Source organism: Helobdella robusta (genome assembly GCF_000326865.2).
Source record: "Helobdella robusta unplaced genomic scaffold HELROscaffold_124, whole genome shotgun sequence".
Classification (NCBI taxonomy): domain Eukaryota; kingdom Metazoa; phylum Annelida; class Clitellata; order Rhynchobdellida; family Glossiphoniidae; genus Helobdella; species Helobdella robusta.
The window spans coordinates 63,035-90,806 of NW_008703679.1; the positions used below are offsets into that span (position 1 = coordinate 63,035).

Here is a 27,772-nt window from a genome sequence, read left to right on the forward strand (position 1 = left end):
ACACTGTTCCGAGGTCTGCCAAAACTTGCAAACCAGTCTCCTCCTCTCCTGCAAATTGTCTGAAAATAATAATAATAACAATAATAATAATAATAATAATAATAATATACACCCTTATGTACATACACATACATACATACATACAAACACGCTTACATACATACACACACAAACAAACACACTTACACACACAAACATACAATCATAAACATACAATCACAAACATACAATCACAAACATACACACACAAACAAACACACTTACACACACACAAACAAACACACTTACACACACAAACATACAATCACACACACACACGTACTGGGGCCACAGCAATGGTTTCGACATTGTTGACAGTTGTGGGGCAGCCAAAGAGACCAATGTCAGCTGGAAAGGGAGGTTTCAGTCTGGGCTTACCCGCTTTTCCTTCGATCGACTCTATTAAACTCTGTATGAGTTGTGTGCGTGCGTGTGCGTGTGTGTGCGTGCGTTTGTGGACATTTAAAAAAATTCTCTCTGAAGAAATTAGAAAGTCACAAAGTGTACGAGTCATTGAGTCAATCTACCATACAAAAGGATTAAACATACATACAAACATACATACAAACAAACATACATACTTGCTTACATACAAACAAGCATACAAACATACAAACAAACAAACAAACATACAAACCGTTTCCTCCCCACAGACGTAGGCACCAGCACCTCTATGCAGGTAAACATCGAAATCGTAACCTGAACCACAGGCATTCTTTCCAATCAATCCAGCTTCATAAGCCTGTATGTATGTATGTATGTATGTATGTTTGTATGTATGTATGTTTGTATGTATGTTTGTATGTATGTATGTTTGTATGTATGTATGTATGTATGTATGTATGTATGTATGTATGTATGTATGTATGTATGTTTGTATGTATGTTTGTATGTATGTTTGTATGTATGTATGTATGTTTGTATGTATGTATGTTTGTTAAAACCAAATCATTGACGAATGACACCAAAAGCCAAGCGTCTGACTAAATTTATGTTTGTATGTATGTATGTATGTTTATATGTATGTATGTATGTATGTTTGTATGTATGTATGTTTGTATGTATGTATGTATGTATGTATGTATGTATGTATGTATGTATGTATGTTTGTATGTATGTATGTTTGTTTGTATGTTTGAAGCCTGTTTGTATATATGTTTGATTGTTTGTTGCTTCCGTATTTGTTTGTATGTTTGTTTGTTTTGTATGTATGTATGTTTGTTTGTTTGTAAGTTTGTATGCTTGTGTGTTTGTATGCTAGTTTGAAACAGCAAATGTAAAATGAATAAATGAACGAATGAATGAACGAACGAATGAATGTATGAACGAATGAATGAATGAATGAATGAATGTATGCATGAATGAATGAACAAACGAATGAACGAATTAACCAATAGAAAGACACAAACTTCTTTTATGGCCAGCTGAGTGTTTGAAGCTTCATTGTAAAATTCCCCTCTAATGTATATGTATGCTGGAAAAATATTTTTCATCATCATCATCACAATCGTCATCATCACTACCACCATCATCATCACAACCATCATCACCATCACCAGCATCATCATCATAACTAACCGGCTCTAGCCCCAATAGCCCGCCCGGCAATCAGACAGCCCTCGATGAGTTTGTGAGGGTCGTGGCGCAGGATTTCTCGATCCTTGCACGTCCCTGGCTCACCCTCGTCCCCATTCACCACTAAATACCTCGGCCTGATGTGAGTGAGTTGGGTTGGCGGGTGGTAACGTAATTAACATATACACATACACACGCATACACACGCACACACCAACCAATCCACTTCATGCCACAATCATACACATACACATAGAACTTAAACAAACATACATTCAGATACACACTCACACACACACGCACACACACACACACACACAAAAACCAACACACACGCCGACCTGCCATCGTTGGGCTTATTCATGAAGCTCCACTTCATGCCAGTGGGGAAGCCGGCACCACCTCGACCTCTCAGTCCGGATTTTTTGACCTCGCCCTGAATCCAGTCAGTCCCTTTCAGTAGGATTTCCTTGGTCTTGTACCAATCACCCTTTGTGAAATTTATGAAAAAATTTAATTAACCTTGTCGTTATGTTAATTATAAACATTATTATTATTATTGTTATTATTATTAATATTATAATTATTATGCACTTGTAACATCATCGAGCTTAGGAGGATCGTACATTTCATTAAAACTCAATTTTTATTAAACTTCATTTTATTTGTCATTTCATATTTCTTATTAATTTGAATTTTATTTTGTCGATTGAATAAATAAAATATGTTCACATTATTATTATTATTATTATTATTATCATCAAAAACATCAGCCCCATCACCATCATCATTTCTACCATCATTTCCACCATCATCAACGTCATCGTCATCATCATCATCATTCCTCCTCATCATTATCTCTCTCATCTCCCTCATCACCATCTCTCTCACCCCCTACCCTTTTTAAAGCGCCCTTAAGCCTCCAATCGTGTCGACCGTATAGATTAGTGAATACTCGATCCTCGTCTTTCAAATTTCCAAATTTCGTCTGCCATTTTCAAGCAAAAATAAATATTACTCATATTATAATTTTAAATTTTAATAATTCATGGTGAAGTTGGGTGATGTTCCAGAAGATTTATTTAAATTTTAGTTTCATGTGTCAACCAATCTATCAATCATTCATTCATTAAATCATTCATTAATTCATTCATTAATTCATTTAATTACTCATTGAATTATTCAGCCAACCAACCCACCAACCAACCAAACAATCAATCAATCATTACTTTGGCTGGGGGTGGTTTGGCCGCCTCAGTAGCAAAATTTGAAACGGCCTGCTGTACAGTTCTCACCCACTGAATACCAGCTCCTAATTAGTTAGTTTAGTTTCAGTTTAGAGAGTTAAGTTTAGATTTTAATTTCACTAATTAAGCCAAATTCTACTCTTAAACCATTTATTACAAACAGATTAGAATTTATTAGAGAGTGCTAGAGTCAAATTTTAGTTCTTCATTTATGTGTAAAATTAATTAAATTCTGTCTTTTCTTAGTTTATGGCTTTATGCATGGTGTTTTTCTTTTGGAATGGTTAATAAAAGAAAACAGTTTGCTACTGGAAAACTGGAACTTTATACCATACAATTGCAAAATGTATCCCTAAAAAATTTTCAAATTCCTAATCTAAACTAAGAACCCTCCACCAACTTAACTTACGTTGTTACTGTTACACTTGGGAAAAGCTAGTAAACACGCTCAGTTTTAAGCTATTTTGGACAAATAAAAAGTATAGTAAATTACCTATTTTTATGAAATAATAAATAATTTTAAATTTATAATTATATTTAGTAATAATTGTGGGTTGGTTAGTGTTGGGTTGTTGAGTTTTTATGTTAGAAGACAAGTGTTGGAAATGAATCCAAGGTCATTTTTAAAAAAATTAAATTTAATTTAACAAAAAAAATTAGAAATTTAATTATTTCGTATGATTACCGGTGCACCGGATTCTGTACGGAACCGATAGCATTTTAGATTAGTGAAATATTCGCGAAATAAATATCATTTAAAACTTTAATGTTATTAAGGTTCGACTAACAGCCAGACTACCACAAAGACGACATCTAGAGAAAAAAAAAGCCTCACTATCCAACATATCCCATATGGAAAAAGCTTAAAAACCGTTACAAAATTATAATTTAAGAATAGAATACTAGATTTTTAACATAAAATAACACCTCACACATTGCTTTCCTTTCAAAAAAATCTTATTAACGTAGAAACAAATACTTTTGACATAGTCCCATCAACAAAAAAAACATTTAAAACAGTTAACAAGGAAAGTAAATTTCAGTTGCGAAGAATGAAACTCCAAATAAATGTTAAATGATAATAAATTCTGATGAAATTTTCAAAGAGATTTGAAGTTCTGAAGTTCCCAGAGGCAGTTTGAGAGGGCTGATGACGACTCGGATGTACTCAGGGCAATCGAGGCTATTCGGCTTTCGTTCTTCTTCAACAAACTTTCGCAAAATAAATTATTTAAAAATTATTTAAAAATTATTTTATAATAAAATAACTATCGAAATACTTAATAATTATTGAAAGGTGTCTGTAATTTATCTTCAGCACAACTAATAAATTCATAATCTTATATCAAATACAGAAGCGTTAAAGATCTAATTTTTTTTTACTAGAAAGGTTCCAACGGTTACCTTCTACCAAGAGGGGAATATCTAGCTAAATTCCTGAGGACAAGTGCACTGGTCAGATGTACGTGCCTTGTTACCGGGTTCAATTCAGTTTCCTGTTCAAATTTTGAATATTAGCTCATTTTCAAACACTTTTTTCAAATAATAATAATAACGTGTCATTTATATAGCGTTTAATTCGAAGTTAGAAAGGCGCCTGGAATACGTGAGCCAGACAGAGACAGACAGACAGACAGACAAAAAAGCAAATGACAAGATTAACTAACATGTAGTTCGGTGAATGGAGGTTTAATACAAAACCTTCTGATGGCCTGCATAGCGGCATTTGGCGGGTATATCGTTGGGGGACCATTGTTTGGAGGTCCACTTAATATCGAACTATTCTGGTTCAAATGGCGCTCCTGTATGCGTGTGTGTGTGTATGTGTGTGTGTGTCTGTGTGTGTGTGTGTCTGTGTGTGTTAAAACCAAAACATGATGGATGACACTGAGCAGTCAAGCATCAAGTAACAAGTGGATTATGTATGTATAAAGGTTAAAGGTTAAAAGTTACTCTCTCTCTTTTGCGTTAACTTCAGAGGTTTCGACGACAAACACACACAGCGTATATCAATACGCGTGCAAACCACGCATCATACACATTGCATATGATAGGCGGGGATCTCTTTGTATTCGAACCCAGTCATTGCAATAGCAAGACCAGGAGCCTTTAACCATTGGGCCATCACGCCGCCCAATAAGTGTATGTATGTATGTATGTATGTTTGTATGTACGTATGTTTGTATGTACGTATGTTTGTATGTATGTATGTTTGTATGTACGTATGTTTGTATGTACGTATGTTTGTATGTATGTATGTTTGTATGTACGTATGTTTGTATGTACGTATGTTTGTATGTATGTATGTTTGTATGTATGTATGTTTGTATGTATGTTTGTATGTATGTATGTTTGTATGCACGCTAGAAGCCACACAACTGACGTTCAGATGAGATACAAAGGACCACTTCTTCCTTGGAGTGTTGTCGCAGATGCCGAGCCAGCGACAGACGTACGAGTCGTTGCTGTCAGGCTGTTGGAGATGTTGTTGAATGACATGCTGCTGAACATGGTAGGACGAGTCGAATGGTCTGTGTAATAATTTAGCTATAATTATAATAATTTAGTTATATTATTTAGTCATAATTATAATACAATTATAATATAATTATAATTAATATTTTAGTTAGTTTCTTTTCAATCTTGCTATTTTGTTATTAATAATACAATTATAATATAATTATAATTAATATTATACAATTATAATATAATTATAATTAATATTATAGTTAGTTTCTTTTCAATCTTGCTATTTTGTTATTAATAATACAATTATAATATAATTATAATTAATATTATACAATTATAATATAATTATAATTAATATTATAGTTAGTTTCTTTTCAACCTTGTTATTTTGCTATTAATATTAGTTATGATTTGATAGCTCTTGCGAAAACTGCTATGACGAATGCTATATTAAGTTTTCTCTTAATTATGAAAATAGTAATAATTTTCTCTTAATTATAAAAATAATAAAAATATTAATTTTCTCTTAATTATAAAAATAATAATAAGTTTAAAAAGTTTTTTCTTAATTATAAAAATAATAATAATAATAAATAATAATATAATTTCTAATGATAATAATTAATAATTTATTAATTATGATTTTAATTCATCATGTTGATGATGTTGTAATTAATAAAAATATTAAGGATGAAGAAATGACGTCACTGACTTGTTGCAACCAATCCACCTGCAGAAGATTCTATTGGTCACACTCATCTTCATCCTCTTCGCAGCGTCAGCGCCCCCTCCTGTGATTGGCTGATGACGCTTGTCTCCCGCTTGTAGGATTGGCTGAGTGGGAGGAGTCGGGATCTGATTGGTCAGCTGTGATTGCTTGATTAGCTGGGCTGCTAAGAAGTTTACGTTTGTCGTTGTTGATGTTGTTGTTGATTTTATTTCGACATTTGTTGCAATGTTAATGTGTTGTTGTTGTTGATTTTGTTGGTTGCCTAATAAAGCATTTAAATTGTTGGCTAGAAGTTGTTGTTGTTGTTGCTGCTGTTGTGTGCTGCTAAACATGGCTAAGCTGCTATTGATGTTGCTGTTGTTAGCTAAAAAGAGAGGCTGTTGTTGTTGTTGTATTGGTTGTTTAAGAGAAATAGGTGTTGTTGTTGATGCTGTCGTTGATGTTGTTGTTATCAGATGATCATTCAGCAGTGTGGGTAATTGATTAGTTTGTTGTTGTTGTTGCTGTAGTTGTTGTTGCTGAAGCTGTATTTGTTGCAGCTGCAGTTGTTGTTGTAGTTGTAGTTGCTGCAGCAACTGCTGTTGCTGCAGTAGCTGTTGCTGTAACTGCTGCTGCTGTTGACGTTGCTGGCTGATGAGTAATGCATTGCTTGCTTGCTGACTGTTGCTGATTGGCTGATTGACGTTCTGTTGAGAGCCAATTATTGGCTGATTAATAACTGCCTGATTGCTGACTGGCTGGCTAGCAGCCGACTGATTCATGATTGGCTGATTAATAGCTGGCTGATTAGCGATCGGTTGATTAGGAACTTGTTGATTGCTCATTGGCTGAATGGTAGTTTGTTGACTGACAGCTGATTGGTTGTTGGCTGGTTGATTGACATGCTGATGGTTATCTGGGACAATAGCAATACCAATATCCCTTGCAACGGCCAGCAAATCTTTATCCAAGCCGTCCAACAAATTGTCAGTTGTTGAAGTTGTTTGTTGTTGTTGTTGTTTTACATTAGAAACGTTGATGTTGATGTTGTTGATGTTGTTGTTGTTGATGTTGTTGTTGCTTGTGACATTGGAAACCGTTTTGCCCGACAAAGCGTTCTCAATAGATGGGAATTGTGATGTGTCTGCAAATTTGTTGTTGTGTTGTTGATGTTATTGATGTTGCTGTTGTTGATGTTGTTGTTTTTGATGTTGCTGATGATGTTGTTGTTGATGTTGTTGTTGATGTTGTTGTTGTGTTGTTGTTTTTGTTGTTGTTGATGTTGTTGTTAATGTTGTTGCTGATTATAAGTAATCAAATTAAATAAACATCTCATTCAACCAAATCGATAAAAATCCCGAAAAAACAAACCCAACCACACACGCACGCACTCACACACACACACACACACACACCAAACAGAAACACATTCCCATTTTCTACAGCAAGTCAAGAAGATAACTCACTCCTCAAGCCAGGATTCAATGTAGCTTGTACATTAGTGTTGTTGCAGTTGTTGTTGTTGATGTTATTCAGAATGTTGCTAATGTTGTTGTTGTTTGTGTTGTTGCTGATGATGTTGCCAAGAAACTTGTTGAGATTCTGTTGTTTTTTGACAACTCCATAGAACAAGAGGTCTGTGCTAACACTTGAACTCGCTGTGCATTTTGAACAAGGGAATGCGCACCTGTTGTCGTGTTTGTTGTCGAACTTGTTGTTGTTGTTGTTGATGATGATGTTGTTGTTGTTGTTGATGTTGTTGATGATGTTGTTGTTGAAGTTGTTGTTGTTGTTGTTGTTGTTGATGCTGTTTTTGATGTTGTTGTTGATGTTGTTGTTGATGATGTTGTTGTTGATGATGAACAACGGCAACAACAACAACAACAACAATAACAACATCAACAACTACGTCAACTAACTTGATACACTTCTCGAAACTGGCCGGGCTAACGATTTTCTGTAGGCCAAAGGTCGAACACTCTCCAACATATGCCCTATAAATCTCCATCTTGCTTACATAATTAATATTCAAATCGGCGTTTGAATATTCATACTGAGCCAGCAGCCAATTGCAGGCCACCATCTCGTTGTCGTTCAACTGAATGCTCAATTTTGATTGGCTGTTGGCATTCAAGGTTTCATCTGATTGGTTGAAGGAAAAAATTATAATGATGGCTATTTATAGCGATCTGAATAATATAAATAACAACAACACCAATAATAATAATAATAATAACAACAGTAATAAATAAATAAATTTAAAATTCTTTTACAGATTTAAAGAAACATACCTTTATTGTTGTCTGAGTTGCTTGCAGAAATTTTATTATTATTACTATTGTTATTGTTATTATTGTTGTTGTTGTTGTCGGCACATTGGACCACAAATGAAACAGGAACGCTGTTGTTGTTGTTGTTGATGTTGTTGTTGTTCGTGACCAGTCCAGATATCTGAAAGATAAACAACAACAACAACAACAATAACAACAACAACAACAACAACAACATCAACAATAACAACAGTAACAACAACAACAACAACAGTAACAACAACAACAACAACAGCAACAAAACGTCATCATCATCACAATCATCGTCCCAAAATTCAATCCCAGGAGATGATAACGAATAAAAAACGATGACACAAAAATTTCAAATAAAATTTTAAAATTCGACCTTCAACTTCTTCCTCGCCCCCGCCACGTCTTCGACATCATTATCAGGACCTCCGACGACAAAAGTAGCAGCTGTAGTAGCGGCAGTAGCGATAGCAGCAGTGATACTATTACTATTACCGTTAGCGACGGCGAAGACATTTTCAAGGTTTGAAGAAGTTTGTATTAAATTTTTATCCACATCCAGCGTTAAGAGGTCTATCAAAATGTCTGCGTGTGTGTGCGTGTGTGTGTACGTGTGTGTGTGTGTGTGTGTGTGTGTTGTTTATTATGATTCATGGTTATATTTGTGGTCAATCGATTGACATATCATTCAGCCAATCATCAACTAACCATACAACGAACCAATAAAAACCAACCAACCAACCAATAAAAACCAACCAACCAACCAATCATCCTTCAATCAACCATACAACCGACCAATAAAAACCAACCAACCAATTAACCAACCAACCAATCATCCTTCAATCATCAACCACACAACCAGCCAATAGAAAAAAAAACCAGCCAGCCAACCAACCGATTGATTTGTGGGTGCCAGCAATGTAGCTGCAGGTCACGGGACCAATCTCAGACAGCTGGTACAGAGCCTCCAAGGACGCATAGACAAGGTGAAGGTCATTCAACGTCAACCTGTCAATCACAACAACAACAACAATAATAATAACAATAATAATAATAATAATAACCTGTCGAAAAAAGCAGAGTAGGTTGCATCAGTTATGCAGTTACACAAGCAATCTTCATTGACGGACAGCTGAGACAGCTGGCATAGCATCTCGCTCCCTAATTATAATAATAATAATTATTATTATAATAATTATTATATTATTATTATTATTAATTACAATCGGTATAATTAATTGCCCATAACGGAGAACGAGAATACAAAATCAACAGTGGAAGCTGCATAGAGATGCCAGCCAACCTACCGTATGGATGTATGTGTATGTGTGTGTGTGCGTGTGTGTGCGTGCGTGTGTGCGTGTGTGTGGATATTTACATATATATGTAAATATATATGTAAATTCTCGATTTCCAGATCATTTCTTTTCATTGATACCATTTCTTCGCTTTGATTTGTTTTTTTGATTTGATGAAATAAAAAATGTCAAATATGTAAATATATATATATATATATATATATATATATATATATATATATATGTGCGTGTATGTGTATGTATATATATATATATATATATATATATATATGTGTGTGTGTGTGTGTGTGTGTGTGTGTGTGTGTGTGTGTGTGTGTGTGTCTTTGCTACCTCAGAGGAACGAACTAGAGGTTTAACGACTGACCTTTAACCTTTCGTTATGGGTTATTATAGTTATAATAATAATAATAATAATAATAATAATAATAATAATAATAATAATAATAATAATGATAATAATGATAATTACCCTTTATGATTTCATACTTATCAGAGGAGTGGAGACATTTGTGCATGGTGGTGGTGACCAGCTGGGTCATCTTGCAGTCCATGGGTTCAAGGGTCAACTGGACGATGAATGAATGAAATGTGCCAGATTTTAGAGATGAGAATGTGTGTGTGTGTGTGTGTGTATGTGAATGTTTGTGTGTTTGTGAATGTTTGTGTGTGTGTGTGTGTGTGTTTGTGAATGTTTGTGTGTGTGTGTGTGTGTGTTTGTGAATGTTTGTGTGTGTGTGTGTTTGTGAATGTTTGTGTGTGTGTGTATGTGAATGTTTGTGTGTGTGTGTGTGAATGATGGTATGTGTGTGTGTGTTTGTGAATGTTTGTGTGTGTGTTTGTGAATGTGTGTGTGTGTGTGTGTGTGTGTTTGTGAATGCTTGTGTGTGTGTTTGTGTTTTTGAATGGTTGTGTGTGTTTGTGTGTTTGTGTATGTGTGCGATAATGTTTTTAAAAACATGCCTGATGATCTTTAACACTAGAAGAAATGGCATGATTGATAGACCAAATGATGTACAATTGAATAAGTTTCGTTCTTCAAACCAAGGGTTAAGTATTCGAGACAAATATATAGAAGTTTTAATGTAAAAAGTCCACAGATAATGAACCTGTTTATGTAGCGTTAGAAATATCTACCCCTCTGGATCATAGCATTGCAATATGGCCCGGCTAGAAACTATGACTGATTTCGTTGCTTTCAAACTACAATTACTCGCATTTTATTGATTTTTTATTTCAAGTGTTTTTGAAAAAGATTTAATGTTCTAATCTGGATTTAAGTGTTTTATCTGTTGCTATTTTCTTTTAAATCAGTGTTTAACGTTCTTCGCCATTTTTAAGCTGAACTCTGACAGATGTAAAAACTTCTTCTTACCAATTATTGCTTATAATCTTTATTACCATTAAAGACGAACATTTAAATTTTTTAATAATCAGGAGATCCCATAAATCAGCATTGACTGCCAGGGAAACTCCTTTACATATATCTATCAATATAATTGGCTCCCAGACAATTGCACAGTCTGATCCACAAAGATTCGGCATAGTACTTGGGAGGGACCTAACTTTCGAAGCTGCCAGTCTGTGTGGTAGCGTGGTAGCAGCCAGTGACAAAAACGCCGTCAAAAACGCCAATGAGGCTCACCGCTACAACAATGAGGGGCTCAAGGAGGTTGCCTGTCCAGGTCAATGGAAAGTCGAACATCCGTAGGTCAAAGGCCAACTGAGACGCTTATAACTCGTTAGAATAATAATAATAATAATAATAACAACAACAATAATAATAATTAGGAACAGCGAGCATAATAAGAGAAATCCTCTCTTTGGGATCTAATTGAACCCCGGATTCGTCAAGGACTAGCTTTAAAAACCAGGCTGTGAAAACTGGGATAATAATAATAATAATAATAAATAATAATAGATAATAAATACAAATAATAACAGAAAATAATAACAAAAAACCTTGGGCGATAGGTAGACAAGAGCCTCCAAACTCGACTGCCTGACACTGCCATACTTACAGTGCACGCAGAGTAATAAAAATCTGTTGATTGTCGTTAATAATAATAATAAAAATAATAATTAAAATTATAATGTTAATTAAATTATGATGCTAATTAAACATATTTCACCGTTCTGCACTTAACTTCACAATGAGCAAAATGGTCTTAACCTTTAATATTATTTTATACAATTTTTAAAAAATTTTATCATTGCGCATTATTTAATCAACGTTAACTTATATATATATATTTGTATATTTTTATCATTGTCTGTTTTTTTATGGTGAAAAATAAAAGATGTCCCCATTAAGATGATGATGATGATGATAACCGTGATGGTGAAAATTATGTAAAAATGACGAAACGAAGAAAGAGTATACATGCATGCAGGTGAGATGAGCTGGGAGTTTCTTATTACAGATTCAAACAATTTTAAAATTGTGGTACACAAACACACATACACAAACAAACACATATACACAAACAAACACACAGACAAACACACACAAACAGACACAGACACAAACACACACAAACAAACACAGACACAAACACACACAGACAAACACACAAACACAAACAAACACACGCAAACAAACACACACACACAAGCACACGCAAACAAACACACACACAAACAAACAAACACAGACACACACACACAAACCTAAATAGTGGAATGCTACTACTTAGGACAGAGACATTTTCTTCGTCCACCAAGAAATTCCTAACAATATGCACCATCTAGAAAAGTGAAGATGACGACGACGATGATGATGATGATGATGGTGGTGGTGGTGGTGATATTAATGATGGGGATGATGATGATGGGGGTGATGATGATGGTGATGATAATGGTGGTGGCAAAGATGATGATGACGTTGATGATGATGATGACGATGCTGCAAACGGAGATGTTAAAATTTAACAATTATCATAACAATCATCATCACAAATATCGTCATCATCATCACCAACATCATCATCATCATCATCATTACCATCATCATCACCAACGTCATCATCATCATCATCACCAACGTCATCATCATCATCACCTGAGTAACACGCTGCCCTTCAGGATTCATCAGACCCATCTTCATTTCAAGCTTCAGAGAGGAATTATCCTCTCCCTCCTCATCATCATCATCATCGCCATCGTCATCATTATCATCACCGCCACGGCGATCGTTATCATCACTATTACCACAACCACCGCCAACAACAACAACAACACCCTCAACAACAACAACGCTGTTTCTATTTTTATGGTGAGAATGCGAAGATTTCTCTGTTAATGATGATTTGTTGTTGTTTTTGTTGTTGTTGATGTTGTTTTTGTTGTTGTTGTTGATGTTTTGATGTAACAATGATGATGATGATGATGTTGTTGTTGCTGTTGTAATAAAAATTATCAATTGTTAATTTAAAATCTAGAAATGACTTCACTGTCCAATCATTCATTCATTCATTCATTCATTCATTCATTCATTCATTCATTCATTCATTCAGTCCGATGTTCATTCAGTCCTTCGTTCACTCAGTCATTCAATCCTTCATTCATTCAGTCTTTCGTTCATTCATTCATTCTCATTCATCCAGTCCTTTATTCACTCCTTAATTCCTTCACTCGTTCATTCATTCCGTTATCAACTCACTCCTGATTAGGCTCTCGGGACAGAGCAAATCCTTCACCTCATCATCTTCGATCGTATCATTCCAAAACTATAACATTATTATTTGTAGTAGTAACAGTATAGTTATAGTTATAAGTGTAGTAGTAGTGGTAGTAGTAGTAATAGTAGCAGCAGCAGCAGCAGTAGTAGTAGTAGTAGTAGTAGTAGTAGTAGTAGTAGTAGTAGCAGCAGCGGTAGTAGTAGTAGTAGATTAAATATGAATATTAGCAATGAACGAATGAAAATCAACGAAACAGAAAATAATGAATGAATGAATGAATGAATGAATGAATGAATGAATGAATGAACGAATGAAAGAGAGAAGGAAAGAGAAAAGCACTAAGCAAGTATACCTTATAAAAATTTTTATTGGTATCTTTCTGGAACTCCCACATAACTGAGGTATGTCCTTAATGAATAAAATGAAAAATTATACATACCAACAAACAAACATACATACATACATGCATGCGTTCACACATACACACAAACATAGATACAAACAAACACACACACACACACACACACACACACATACATACATGCAAACAAACAACAATACATACATAAAACTCATGATAACCTTATTCAGTCAGTGAGACGCACACAAACACTCACAGACACACACACACAAACAAACAAACATACACAAACACACACACAAACATTCACAAAAGCACACACAAACACACATACCTACACACACACACACACAAACATTCACAAAAACACATACAAATACACACAAACAAACCTTGTTTATAAATGCCGACATGTGAAAGCAGTAACTCGACGATCCTCAAACTGCGGCCACCTCTCAGCGAATGCTTCGAATCGTTCGACAGCAGCAGACACAGATTCATCGCGAAGTCTATTTCATTCGGTAGGCCGGACATCAGCGATTGCTCCAGCGTATGGTAATTAATGTCAAGGACGTTGTTGTGGCTGCTGTCGTTGCCGCTGGTTGTGGCTACTGTAGCCACTGCAGACGCTGCTGATGGAATGTTGTCCTTGTACATGTCTTGGAAAAAAGATTTATATATATATATATTTATTTATTTATTTTTTTATTTATTCAATTTATTTATTTGTTAATTTTTTTATTTATTTATTTACAATAACAGGATTGAATAAAGTTTGTGTTATAACAATGGAGTTGTGTGTGGGAGTTTTTTAATAGTTCTGCCGTTCGGTTGGCTGGCTAGTGTGTTGTTTCATTGCTGAATGATTGAATGACTGGATGATTGGTTGGATGGTTGGTTGGATGGTTGGTTGGATGGTTGGTTGGATGATTGGTTGAATGATTGATTGATTAATTGAATAGGCTAAGTAACCTTAGCGTAAGTCAAGCAATTCGTCAAATAATTGATTAATTGTTGAAGACAATTTTCAACCAACCAATCAACCAATCAATCAACCAATCAACCCACCAATCAACCCACCAACCAACCAACCAACCAATTAATCAATCAATCAATCATCAATCAACCAATCAATCAACCAACCAACTAACCACACAGGGTATAAGGAATGGCACTTCCACTATTACTACCATTGACGTTCGACCCGCCACCAGCGCCACCACCACCACCACTTTGTTTTTTTCTGACGTCATCAATGACGTCACCACCGTTGTCGTCCTTGTGGTCGGTGACGTCTTGTCCGAGAAAGTAGAGCTTCTCAAAGTGGTAGAGGTACCTGTGTATAAGTGAGTGAGTGAGTGAGTGAGTGAGTGAGTGAGTGAGTGAGTGAGTGAGTGAGTGAGTGAGTGAGTGAATGAGTGAGTTTGTTTGTGTATGTCTGTGTGTGTGCACGTGTGTGTGTGTTTGTTTGTTTGTGTGTGTGTTTGTTTGTAAGATATGAAATATAAAACAACAACAACAACAACAACAACAACAACAACAAAGAACGAGCAGCAGCAACAAAACAATGAAACAAGAACAACAAAGAACAATAAATCTTCCACTGACTTCACGTAGATGTTCTTCAATGCGAAATCAGCATTCCCACAAGACTTTCCATTGAAGAGTTTCGTGGCCACTTCATCCCAATCGTCCGAGATGGTCACCTGAATGAATGGATGAATGAATGAATGAATGAATGAATGAATGAATGAATGAATGAATGAATGGATGAATAAATGAATGGATGTATGAATTAATAATCAAATAAATAAATTGATAAATTGATGAATGGATTGATGAAGAAACAAATGAATGAATAAAATTACTGAATGGATGAATGAATGACTGGATGACTGGATGAATGAATGAATGAATGAATGAATGAATGAATGAATGAATGAATGAATGAATGAATGAATGAATGAATGAATGAGTAAGCAATAATTTAATGAGTAAGCATTGATAAATAAATAGACAGTTTGAACGACGAAATAAATAACACACAAACAAATAAAATGAAAAATGAAATAAAAAAAAACTATTTAAAAATACTTCCTGTTATACTTACTTTTTCCCAGCCGCCATATTTAGTGACGATGGTGTATAGTGAATACAGATCTAATCTCTTTCCACCCAGAAAGGGGTACTTTATGATGCTGCATCTTGAAATGTAAGTTAGATTAGATCAATACGCTCGAGATAAATGATAATCAAAAGAAGGTAGAAGCGCAAGTCAATGTTCTCTTGTAATAAATAAAAAAATACTTGAAATGTAAGCGAGATTAGATTGATATTCTACAATAATAATTAACAGAAGGTAAATTAATAAAGTGGAAATCAATTTAAATTTAATTCATACTATGCAATAATAATCACAAAACAATACAATTATAAGATGAATAAATAATTGAAAGAAGATTAATATTCCTTTAAAATTAAATTTTAAAATGACATCTCTTGAAATGTAAGTTAATAAATAAGTTAATTAATAAATTAATAATAAGATTAATAAATTCCAATATGAACTATAAAAAAGAAGACTAAAAGGCATTTGAATATTAATGTAATGTAAGTCTATCTAATTAAATCAGGGGTGGGCAAACTACGGCCCGCGGGCCACATGCGGCCCGCAAAGCTATTTTATGTGGCCCGCCCACGTGACCTTGCTCGCTTAATAAAAGGTCGTCAACCAGACATTATGACCAAAAAAGGAGCCACAAATCTTGAAAAATTCTCCCCGGGTCAAAAAAATTTGCTATTTAAGTACATATGCGGCCCTTCAAAAATAAAATTGTTCTCAATGTGGCCCTCACAGCAAAAAGTTTGCCCACCCCTGAATTAAATTAATGTCTTATTGTAAAAATTTAAAAAAATATATAGAATTATTAATGTTCTAATTATGACATAATTATACAGTAACAATAATAATTATTATTATAATTTTTAACCCTTTGGAGATATGGAATTGGGTCAACTCCTTGTCAAACCTCTCAACTGTGTTTAGGTATGAGTACCTGGATAATGATGTTGTTGTCGACGTTGTAGTTGTTGTTGTTGTGTTGCTCAGTTGTTGGGCTAGTTTGTTGTTATTGTTGTTCTCTACGTATACAGGCATTTTAAGTTACTGGACTATAAAAAAAATATTATGCATATTTATTAGTTGATTATACAATTGTGAAAACAAATTAAATTTTTTAATTTTCTAAAATTTTAGTAAAAAACGTAGATTAAATTTCAATTTGATTTTACTCTGCATTAATTTTCAATAATCGGCAATTTTTTTAACCAGCACTCCCTGCACAACTCTTCTAATAATATAATCTCTAATCTATTGATTCTATTAATCTATTCTATTGCTATTCGATCATAATCCGCCATATTCACTAATCAAACAACTAATCAAACCGAAAACATCCAATTTCAAAATTTAAACATTAATTTCACTTTGCCCCATTTTTTAATGCAAAAATCTGAAATCATCGCCCCACATTGAACTAACCTTTTACGGAGATTAGTAAAAAACAAAAAATTCCTAATGACTAAAAGTGAATTTTTGTAAAAACACAATGTATATACAACGTATACAAAGTACAGCAATATATGGAAAGCTAAACTCATTTTAACAACTCCACAAAAAACTACCAAACCCAACTTTAAAACACTTCCATGCGTGAACCAAATTAATTAAATTTGAACAAAACTTGAAACTTTTATTCTAAATATATCTGACTTGGAACATTTAAAAACACACACGCGCAAACTCGAAACCAGACAAATGGATAGTAAATCCTCTCTCTATTTATAATAATAATATCATATCATAATGTATCTACAACTGAAGCACACATATACAAACAGACATACACATACACACACATACATACATACATACAGTGAAAAGTTCTGGTCTCCTAGTAATCTATTATTGATATTCTGCTGAATAATTGTTTCAATTCAATTCAATACTTACATACACACATACACAACTACACACGCACAAAGCTACACAGACGAACTCTCTACACAAAATTTATTAAGCTTGAGTAAGTTTGCTTTGCTAAAGAACCAAAATAGGCAATGAAAATACGTTACATAGTTAGGACGATAATCAACAAAGCGAAGTCAATCAATCAATCAAACGATCAATCAGTCGATCAATCAACTTGCCAATCGATAGAGATCGGTGATAAACTAAATTGAAAATAAATAAACACACACACGCACGCACTTTCACACACACGCACACACCCACACATACACACGCTCACACACACAAGCACAAAAACTCAAATGTCGCAAAAGTTAATTTTTCAAAATTAACGGTAGTAGTAACGTGGAAAAGTAATAATAATAATAATAATAAATAAAAATAATAATTAATAATAATAAATAATAATAATAATCTTAACCAGCATCATCAGAACCAATCAATTATCTATTGTTATAATTTTCATTAGTCTTAGTTTAATTACTTTATTTATTCAATCCTTCATTAATCCATCCATTCTATCACTCATTCACTCAGTCGTTCAATCAATCATTCTTTCATTCATTCATTTGTTTGTTTGTTTGTTTGTAATACAGTAATCAAATCAGAATATAAATTAAACTATGGTGTTAAAATCGATTAGCTAATCAATCAATCACTCAATCAATCAATCAATCACTCAATCAATCACTTAATCGGCCAATTATTCAATCATTCAATCAATCAATCAATCATTTATTCATTCAATCAATCAAACAATCAACCAATCGATCAGTTAATGACACAGCTTTAATTAATTAGATCAACGAATTAACCAATGGATGAATAGTGTCAAACGACGCCAACAAATCATTGAATAGCATTTAATTAGGTCAACCAACCAACTAATGAAATTTAATTTGGTCAACCAGTGATTGAATAGCGCTTAATTAGGTCAGCCAATCAGGTCATCATCTCTTGTTGTTAGCGTAACTGACGTTATGCAGTGGCCTGGACTTGAAGTTGTTGGCTGCTTGGGTCTGTAGCTCGTACGCTAAAGGATGGATCTTGAAACCATATAACCTATTTGTATGTGTGTGTGTTTGTATTTGTGTGAGTTTGTGTGCGTGTGCGCGCGCGTTTGTATGTGAGTGCGTTTGTTTGTATGTTTGTATATGTGTGTGTGTGTGTGTGTGTGTGTTTGTATGTTTGCATGCATGTATGTATTTATTTCTATGTAAGCAAAAGATAATTATGAGATAGAGAACTCTCAAGAATTAATAACGAGAATTTAAATTTTGAAAATGAAAAAACTTGAAGCAAATAAAACAGAGCAAACTAACGAACGAACGAACGAACTGAACACGAGTGAACAGTACGAACATAAAAACAAACTTGACCCACAGCAAGAAACACACACACACACGCGCGCACACACACACACACACCCAGAGTTAGGCTGGCTCAAAGGTGTGACTGGTAACTTAATAGCTCTATCTACTTTCTTTTTACACTGCCTGCAATTGTGATGTGTGACTAATGTGTCACTATTGCCTATCCTAACTTTAGAAACCTGAGAGTTGCCTAGTGTGTGGGAACGCATTCTTTTGAAACCCACACACACACACGCACGCACGCACACACACACGCACGCACACAGATCAACAAACGAACCTCGAAACAAACTGATTGGTAGGTCGTTTGGGCCTGTATTCCGGATGAACCATGAAGAGCATGTGAGGGAAGCCCGTGCCAAAGTAAGCCCCGTCTGTGTGGTGGTGCCTGGACGACTTGGGCACAAACACGTCCTGGCATTTCGGACAGTAGAGTTTGACCATCGACTCTCCGGGTACATCCGATAGACCTGTTTTGATTGATGCGGTGGAGTTGCTGTCTGACTGTCACCAATCAATAATTCATTCAACCATTCATTCAATCAACCAATAACTCTTTCATTCATTCTATCAATCATTTTTTCGTTCATTCAATCAATCAATCATTCATTCGATCATTCATTTATTCACTCGTGAAAGATGCACTGACCGCATTCTCCGTCAACAACATCATCAACGAGGTAATCATCCGCCTCATTAAAAACATGGTGCGGTGAATGGATGGATGGATGAGAAAAAGAAAGACATCACCTCAGCCAACATTACCATCATCATCAATCCACATCATAATCATCATCATCAATCCACATTATCATCATCACCATCAAACCACATCATCATCACCATTATCATCATCAAACCATATCATCATCATCATCATCAACAACCAAAGCATCATCATCATCATGACCAATGAACTGACCAATAGGAAGTGTCGGCTGATTCTCGCAATAAACTCTTGGGCAGTATCCAAACTCGCCTTGCTGCCATTTCTCGATCTAGAAGAGAGAGAGAGACATTGAAAAGAGAGAGAGATAGAAATTAATCAAAAATAATTTTTTTCGTATTTACAATTAAATATGAATAAATAAAAGATGATAATTTATGAATAAGTATAGATGGAATAAGAGATAAATAAAGGAGAGATGGGGAGAAGAAGAAAGAGAAAGAGAGAGAGAGAGAGAGGGAGAAAGAGAGAAGGGACGAACCATCTGTGCGATTCCCCTGTTGGTCATGATGTAACGAGCGTGGATCAGGCCGTACAGCATCTCCGCCGCTTGCTCGATCAGATCACTCTGGTTGGGGTTGTCGTCCAGATTGTCTTCTGTGATTGGTTGTTTGGTTGATTGATTGATTGGGTTATATGATTGGTTGGGTTATATGATTGGTTGTCTGAAAGCTTTAAAAGAATTAATAATGGAAATATATCATGAAGTGAATAAATCCAAATGGACAAAAAAATATGAGTGAATGAATGAATGAGTAAATGAATGAATAAATGAATGAATGAATGAATAAAGGAAGGAAGGAATGAACCAGGTTCAAGGTCTAGAATCATGTCAATTGCCTGCCTATAGTGAGGTACCTGCTCATTCAAGCCGGTCAGGTTGAATTTGTCCTGAATATAATCCTCGTCCACCTACAAATATAAAATGTTATAAAAAATAATTTAAAAAAATATTATAAAAATAATAAATTAATAAATTATTTATATCTACTGGGAATGCTAATCAGCTGCTACTACTACTACTATTACTACTACTACTACTACTACTACTACAGCTACTACTACTACTAGTTCTAATTAACATCTATAAAATCACAAGTATGGCAAAAATTAACATCAGAATGAGAAAATAATTAAATTAGACACATTAAAACTATAAAATTAGATTTACTAAAAAAATTTTCTATGGCAACCATTAGTTAATTATGCTAATTAGTGTGGCTAACAAAAGTTTAAATTATACTAATTAGTATGACACTCTTTGTCATATAAAAAACTATATTCAACCAAACAAACAAATGAACAGCCAACAAATTATTTAACCAGCCGACCAAACAACCAGCCAACCAACCAACCAGCCAGCCAAACAACCAAACAATCAGCCAGCCAACCAACCAATCAAACAAACAACCAGCCAACCAACCAACCAACCAATCAACCTCGCAAAAGAATTCATTCCCTCTTAGTCCGCAGAACCAGGAGATCCATGAAACTTCTTCAGAGCTACTCATTGTCACTGATTAAAAAAAATTATTCATTATTTAAGTAAAAAATATTTATAAAATTAGTTAATTAATTAATTAATTTACTAAATTTTAAATGTTTTTCTAAATTAAACATTAAAAAAAGTTAGCTTGTCAGTTTTATTTGAAATTTAGCAATGTATAAATTATAAAATAAAATAAATAAATAAATAAATAGAAAATAAAAGAACTAAAAAAAATTATTAAAAAACTATGAAATTTTTCGGCAGCGACACCTATGACTAATTAGAATATACTTTTCACTAAACACTAATTCATTTTACTATTATAAAGTAGTCAGATTTGTGTTATTGTGTTGGAAGTTGCAAGTGTGGTGAACGGTTCCCACGAACCTCCCCATATTTTGGCGACATTTTTTAACAAAAATTATTAGCCGAAAACAAAACTAACACAAAATTAAACAATATTTTCACTAATAAATGACAAAAAAAGTAAAATTAGGCGAGAAAATTAAGTAAAACTCACCTAAAAAAAATTCCAAGCGATCAACGTTAGGAAAGTTGGCAGTTTTTGTATAATAATGTGAATTAGCAATCGGGCAGCTGGTTTATTATTATTTTAATTTAATAATTAATGTAATTTTAACACTAAAATTTTGCTATAATTTAAAGTGAATTATTAGATTTAGTACAGAAATTTTTTATTTTCATACAAAACGTGTTTGTTTTTCATTATATTACACCCAATTACAATATCAAACTTTTAGGAATTGAACTATAGTGCATGATTCATGTAACCTTTCCATTTTTTCATATTTTGAAGTGATATTGTTACCAAGAAGTAAGTTTGACGTCATTTTTACTATTTTCAACATGAAATTTATAACCGAAAAATCACAATATGGAAATACCAGTTTAAAATATTCTGAACGAACGAATGAATGAATTAGAATTAATAATAATTATGAGATAATTGTGAAGAAGAACGATAGTAGATATTTTAATTAAAAGCAAATTTGTTAACATCAACAACATTAAAATCCAATACAGCAATTAGCATAGTGACAACATCCACATGCAGTCGTGGTGGCCGAGTGGTTATGGCGTTTGACTCGAAATCAAATGGGATCTTCCCGCACAGGTTCGAATCCTGTTCACGACGTCAAATTTTTAACATGGCCGGCGAGATTGTGTAATGGTAAGCGTTCCTGTCACTAATTTTGCAAAAACCGGGTTTGAACGCAAGATGAATGAACGATGAATGAACGAAGAAATGAGTGACTAAATGAATGAAAGATTTGAAATTTGCATCTAAATCTATATATCGAAGAACCTAACTCACACGTGTGTTAGGTTTGTCTCGAGTTTTTAGTTCTTTTAAGTTTTATTCTGTATGTTTGTTTTGTGTGTGTGTGTGTGTGTGTGTGTGTGCGTGTGCATAGGATACATTCGCAACTGCAAAAAATATACAATTACACAAACAAACGGACAAACGAACAAAAGTTTGAACAAACAAACGAACGAACAAATAGACAAACACTTGAAGACACTCTGACAACTCTCAGGAACCAAGATCACCCAGAACCAACAGTAGGGGAACATTTAAAACACCATTTGAAAGCAACAAGAAACATGGGAGAGGTCTTTTCAATAAACCGTTGGAAATGGGTGAAATACCATCAGCCTGGAAAGACGTCATATCATAGTACCACTCCCTATTTGTTTAATTTTGTTTTACTGCCTTGCATGTTGTTACAGATTCTGCGTCTGTCAGATCCTGATTTTAAAGAATAATAAAAAAAAACTCCCATTCTTCAAGAGAGGAGTTAGTTGCGATCCAGAAAATTATAGACTAATTAGCCTTACAAGCATTGCATGCAAAAGTACTAAAAAGAATAATTGTGAGAAAATATTGATAATTGTGAACCACTAGAAAAAAAATGATATCATATACAAGAGCCAACATGGATTTATGGATGGGCGTTCGTGCCTAACAAACTTGCTTGACTTTTTTGAAGAGGTTTATGAATATTTGAACTAAAAGAAAGCAGTGGATATTGTGTACCAGGATTTTGCTAAGGCTTTCGATAAGGTACAGCTTAAACGTTTGGTCTTAAAATTGGAGACAAACGAAATCACAGGAAACACACTCAAGTGGATTTCTAACTGGTTACAAGATAGACGGCAAAAAGTTGGTACTGGAGGATGTTTCTCAAACTGGAGCAATGTTACAACTGGGGGTCCGTATTAGGACCGTTGCTATGTGTAATATACGTCTATGTGTGATCTAGGAATTGTTTAAAATTTCAGATTTGCAGATAAAACTAAATTACGTGCCCTTGTAGAAAATAATGAAGATATTGAAATTCTAGCATGAGATTTGCAGAAAATATTCAAATAGGCAGAGGATTGGCAGATGGTATTCAAGACCGACAAATGTGCAGTCATGCATATGGGAGCGAACAACAAGGAAAACGTATTCAAACTTGGAAACACGCCACTAAATAATGTAGAAGAAGGAAAGGATCTAAGGCATCGAGGCAGCTAAAAGTGCAAACAGGGCTCTGGGTATGATAAAAGTAACAGTAAAAAGCAGAGATATGATCGTCACATTGAACCGATATAAAGCATTAGTTCGACCTAAGTTGAAGTACTGTGTTTAGCTTTGGAAACAAGATTTACAAAATGACAACGATATGCTCGAGAATATTCAAAGGAGTGCTACGAGAATGATGAAGGAGTGTCGCGGTATGCCACATGAAGACAGATTAAAAGTTTGTGGATAGACAACATTAGAAACAAAAGAAGAACAAGAGGAGGTTTAATACAGGCATACAAAATCATCACTATGAAGGAGAATTTGTAATCAGCGAAATTTTTAGAGCTTAAGACGAACAGTAAAACAAGGGGGTATAAATATAAGATCTTTAAAAATGCACAGAAACAACTAATAACTTTAAAGCAAGCATGGCAAAAGTGGGATGTTAAAAAAATTCTCAGGGTGATCCTGTCTTGTCGGTCCTGTCAGAGTGGACTTAGTCTTCTACAATCACTATAAAAAATCCTTGGTATGTTAAGAGGAAAAGTGGGATTTTCTGAAATTGTCTTCCACCTCCTTCTTCTTACCTGAAGTAAATCAAGTCTTACGATCCGTTTAAAAGTCAGTTACAAACTTTTCTGCCTGTTCTTCTTAGTCTGCTTTGAACTATCACTCTCTTTTATGAGATTATTTTAATTTTAGTTTAAGTTTTTACATCATCATGAAAAATTATTTTCTAAACTAAATTTTCTCATTTTGACCCAATCATCTTGAAGTAGATCATTCATTTCTCGTTCCAGCTAAATGAATGGACATGATAATTATTATACCAGTTATAATTAATTTTTAATTTAATATTTAATTTAATATTAAATTTTTAATTTTTTTTTAATAATGAATTGTAATTTCGTTTTATCTAGTTATTTTTCAAATTGGTTTCATTTGAATTTCAGAGTACCTTGAATAGGGATGTACCCAATTTCTTATTTTATGAAATAAAATTGTTCTAAAATAAAAAAACGCTTTCATTTATATTTCCACAAACATTCAAAGAGTTCCCGAACTACATGACTGCCAATCAAAGATTAAGTCACGCCTCTTTTTGGGAAATTTAAAAATGCTGCAATCTTATTGGCTGAATGGTACTCAATCATTTGATCGTCCATAATCATACATACATACATGTATGTATGTATGTATGTATGTATGTATGTATGTATGTATGTATGTATGTATGTATGTATGATGTATGTATGTATGTGTGTTTGTATATATGTGTGTATGTATTCTCAGTGACGTAACATCTTCATTTAGTGACGTCACTTTTGATATGATGTGACGTCAATACCGTGTCGTGATCTGTGTATCTTTGTATCGTGATTTTTAGTATCTTTGTATTAGGATTGTATTTTAGCATATGCATGTATGTATATATATATATATATGTATGTATATATGTATGTATGTATATATGTATGTATGTATGTTTGTTTGTTTTATAATTGTATATATTGGCATGTTTGCTTTGTTATTAGTATCATAAATAAACATTGGTATGTATGTTTGCATCTTCAGTATCATGATTGTATTAACGCATGTATCATTTCATTTTCGGTGAATTAATTGTGAATATGTTTGTATCTATAATATCCCAGTGGTATTGTATCTTTCTAGTATCATGATCGTAAATCGGCTTATATGGTCTGAAATTTTTACAAGGTTCTTTTGTGTGGAAGATAAAATTTTCAAAAACTTTTCGAAATAATTTTATGTTATAACGCTGCTAACATCAACAACAACAACATCAACAACAACAGCCTCAGCAGCAACAACAACAACAACATTTTCAACATCAACAACAACAAAACAACAACAATAAACATCATCATAATCATTTTAATCGTTTTAATCGTCATCGTCGTCGTCATCAACAAAAAGCTCGATTCAAAAATGGTTAAAAAACCTACCAACAACAACAACAGCAACAACATCAACAACAACAGCAACAACATCAACAACAACAACATTGATGACACAGACAACTCGCTCGACGAAGAAAAATTATTGGCCATTGGAAAGTCCTTTTACAGTGACGTTTACAATCTGGACTGCAACAACACAGCAGACATAGATGACGTCATCATCAACAACAACAACAACGATATTGAAAACATCAACCCAACAACAACAACAACAACGTCACAGCAATGTCGTTGTGGGAGTTGTGGCGAGCCGATCTTCGAAGAGCATCTTCTAAAGGTTGGAGGTTTCAATCAACCATGGCATGTTTCCTGCTTGAAGTGCTGTGTTTGCCAGCAGCTGCTAGCCGACGATGAGGCCTGCTACTGCAGAGCCAACAACATCTACTGCAAAGACGACTACTCTAACCACAGGCTTGTTATTGTGGTTGTTGTCGCAGCTTCTCTGACGACATTGTTATTGTAGTTGTTGTGGCTGCTGCTTCTGTGACGACATTGTTATTGAAGTAGTTGTCGCTGCTTCTGTGACGACATTGTTATTGTAGTTGTTGTCGCTGCTTCTGTGACGATATTGTTATTGCAGTTGTTGTGGCTGCTTCTGTGACGACATTGTTATTGCAGTTGTTGTGGCTTCTGTGACGACATTGTTATTGCAGTTGTTGTCGCTGCTTCTGTGACGACATTGTTATTGCAGTTGTTGTCGCTGCTTCTGTGACGACATTGTTATTGCAGTTGTTGTCGCTGCTTCTGTGACGACATTGTTATTGCAGTTGTTGTCGCTGCTTCTGTGACTTCATTGTTATTGTAGTTGTTGTCGCTGCTTCTGTGACTTCATTGTTATTGTAGTTGTTGTGGCCAACAACATCAACTGCAGACTCATGTCTTCCCGGTTCTAAGCAGTGTTGCTATTTACAGGAATATTTATTATTTTAGTTTCTAGACACGTGTCTAGTTATTATGACTATAATTTAATCATAATAATAATAATTATTATTATAAATAAAAATAATATTTATTTGACAGAGTGAATTAAACTGATAGTTTGTTACTAGATATGTACTGCTCAATCTTCTAAGCATGGAAATGTATAATTTGGCAACGGAGATACAAAATTTCTGAGATATAGTATCATAAGCAGAGGTTTTTGAGATATAGGATCATGTACAGAGGTTTTTGAGATATAGTATCCTGGACAGAAGTTTTTCAGATATAGTATCCAGGACAGAGGTTTTTGAGATATAGGATCATGAACAGAGGTTTTTGAGATATAGTATCCTGGACAGAAGTTTTTCAGATATAGTATCCAGGACAGAGGTTTTTGAGATATAGGATCATGAACAGAGGTTTTTGAGATATAGTATCCTGGACAGAAGTTTTTCAGATATAGTATCCTGGACAGAAGTTTTTGAGATATAGTATCTTGAATTGACCGAACAGTTACCATTGTGTATCCCTTCGACTTCATTATTATAAGTTCGATTGAAATATGAGTTTGAATATGATATTTTCAAGATTGAAAATTTTTCAAATTTTGGCAACCGTGCTGAAGTGATTGTTGTAATCGTAGATCAGTCTTTGCTGTTGTTGTTGAAGTTGTTGTTGCTGTGTTTGTTGTTATTGTTGCTGTTGTTGTTGTGGTTCCCGATGATGTTGTTGTTGTTGTTTTCAACTAAAAATACATACTACTAAATATAGTAGTAATAGTAGTAAGGTACCAAAAATCATAAATAAAATCAAAACATCTAAAAGTGGAATTAGCATAAATAGGCAAAGAAACAAGATGAAATGGAATAAACAAAGAAAAAAGAATAAATGAAATCATAAATTGTTGCACCGAGCGTAAAATTTTTTACACGCCCCCTCTGTATGTTTGTTTGTTTGTTTGTATGTTTGTTTGTATGTTTGTTACAATGTTTGTTTGTTTGTATGTTTGTTTGTTGAATGT

At 34.1% G+C, this 27,772-nt stretch overlaps 5 protein-coding genes across 5 annotated transcripts in view; 2 read left to right on the top strand and 3 right to left on the bottom strand.

The window, feature by feature from the left end:
* The window catches only part of HELRODRAFT_104983 (hypothetical protein), a 6,715-nt gene extending 3,065 nt beyond the window's left edge, over positions 1 to 3,650 (bottom strand). The window contains exons 1-9 of the mRNA XM_009013915.1: positions 3,547 to 3,650; positions 2,844 to 2,926; positions 2,513 to 2,602; positions 1,956 to 2,104; positions 1,618 to 1,751; positions 1,449 to 1,513; positions 677 to 781; positions 323 to 448; positions 4 to 59 (exon numbers count right to left, since the gene is read on the bottom strand). Coding sequence (XP_009012163.1) covers positions 4 to 59; positions 323 to 448; positions 677 to 781; positions 1,449 to 1,513; positions 1,618 to 1,751; positions 1,956 to 2,104; positions 2,513 to 2,602; positions 2,844 to 2,926; positions 3,547 to 3,580 — 842 coding nt within the window. The 5' untranslated portion in view covers positions 3,581 to 3,650. The remainder of the gene's footprint in view (positions 1 to 3; positions 60 to 322; positions 449 to 676; positions 782 to 1,448; positions 1,514 to 1,617; positions 1,752 to 1,955; positions 2,105 to 2,512; positions 2,603 to 2,843; positions 2,927 to 3,546) is intronic.
* A 132-nt stretch (positions 3,651 to 3,782) lies between these two features.
* HELRODRAFT_195033 (hypothetical protein) lies at positions 3,783 to 12,761 on the bottom strand (the record flags this gene model as incomplete). The annotated part of the gene is made up of 17 exons (XM_009013916.1): positions 3,783 to 4,073; positions 4,266 to 4,357; positions 4,529 to 4,663; positions 5,245 to 5,392; positions 6,043 to 6,437; positions 6,963 to 7,183; positions 7,506 to 7,582; positions 7,751 to 7,846; positions 7,959 to 8,181; positions 8,331 to 8,490; positions 8,716 to 8,924; positions 9,280 to 9,347; positions 9,404 to 9,500; positions 10,128 to 10,224; positions 11,618 to 11,699; positions 12,326 to 12,402; positions 12,717 to 12,761. 17 exons carry the CDS (start codon positions 12,759 to 12,761, stop codon positions 3,962 to 3,964), a joined length of 2,334 nt encoding a protein of 777 aa, XP_009012164.1. The 3' UTR covers positions 3,783 to 3,961.
* Positions 12,762 to 17,427: 4,666 nt separating this feature from the next.
* Positions 17,428 to 21,871, bottom strand: HELRODRAFT_104986 (hypothetical protein). Its single transcript, XM_009013917.1, has 7 exons — positions 21,836 to 21,871; positions 21,266 to 21,342; positions 20,636 to 20,738; positions 20,308 to 20,423; positions 20,022 to 20,097; positions 19,380 to 19,569; positions 17,428 to 18,788 (listed from the first exon to the last, which is right to left on the bottom strand). Exons 2-7 carry the CDS (start codon positions 21,335 to 21,337, stop codon positions 18,677 to 18,679), a joined length of 669 nt encoding a protein of 222 aa, XP_009012165.1. The 5' UTR covers positions 21,338 to 21,342; positions 21,836 to 21,871; the 3' UTR covers positions 17,428 to 18,676.
* A 1,482-nt stretch (positions 21,872 to 23,353) lies between these two features.
* Positions 23,354 to 23,506, top strand: HELRODRAFT_128747 (hypothetical protein; the record flags this gene model as incomplete). Its single annotated transcript, XM_009013918.1, has 1 exon — positions 23,354 to 23,506. A coding segment is annotated over one exon (153 nt), but the record flags the coding sequence as incomplete, so codon positions are not given.
* A 2,292-nt stretch (positions 23,507 to 25,798) lies between these two features.
* The window catches only part of HELRODRAFT_92165 (hypothetical protein), a gene marked incomplete at both ends in the record, with an annotated part of 6,153 nt that continues 4,179 nt past the window's right edge, over positions 25,799 to 27,772 (top strand). The window contains one exon of the mRNA XM_009013919.1: positions 25,799 to 26,289. Within this exon, the coding sequence (XP_009012167.1) occupies positions 25,799 to 26,289 (491 nt within the window). The remainder of the gene's footprint in view (positions 26,290 to 27,772) is intronic.

Coding starts and splice junctions, on each gene's coding strand:
- HELRODRAFT_104986 (XM_009013917.1), bottom strand. CDS start 21,337: ATGAGTAGCTCTGAAGAAGTTTCATGGATCTCCTGGTTCTGCGGACTA. Junction 20,424..20,635: donor GATTCTAGACCTTGAACCTG/GTTCATTCCTTC, acceptor AACCAATCACAG/AAGACAATCTGGACGACAAC. Junction 18,789..19,379: donor ACCAATCAGTTTGTTTCGAG/GTTCGTTTGTTG, acceptor ACATACAAATAG/GTTATATGGTTTCAAGATCC.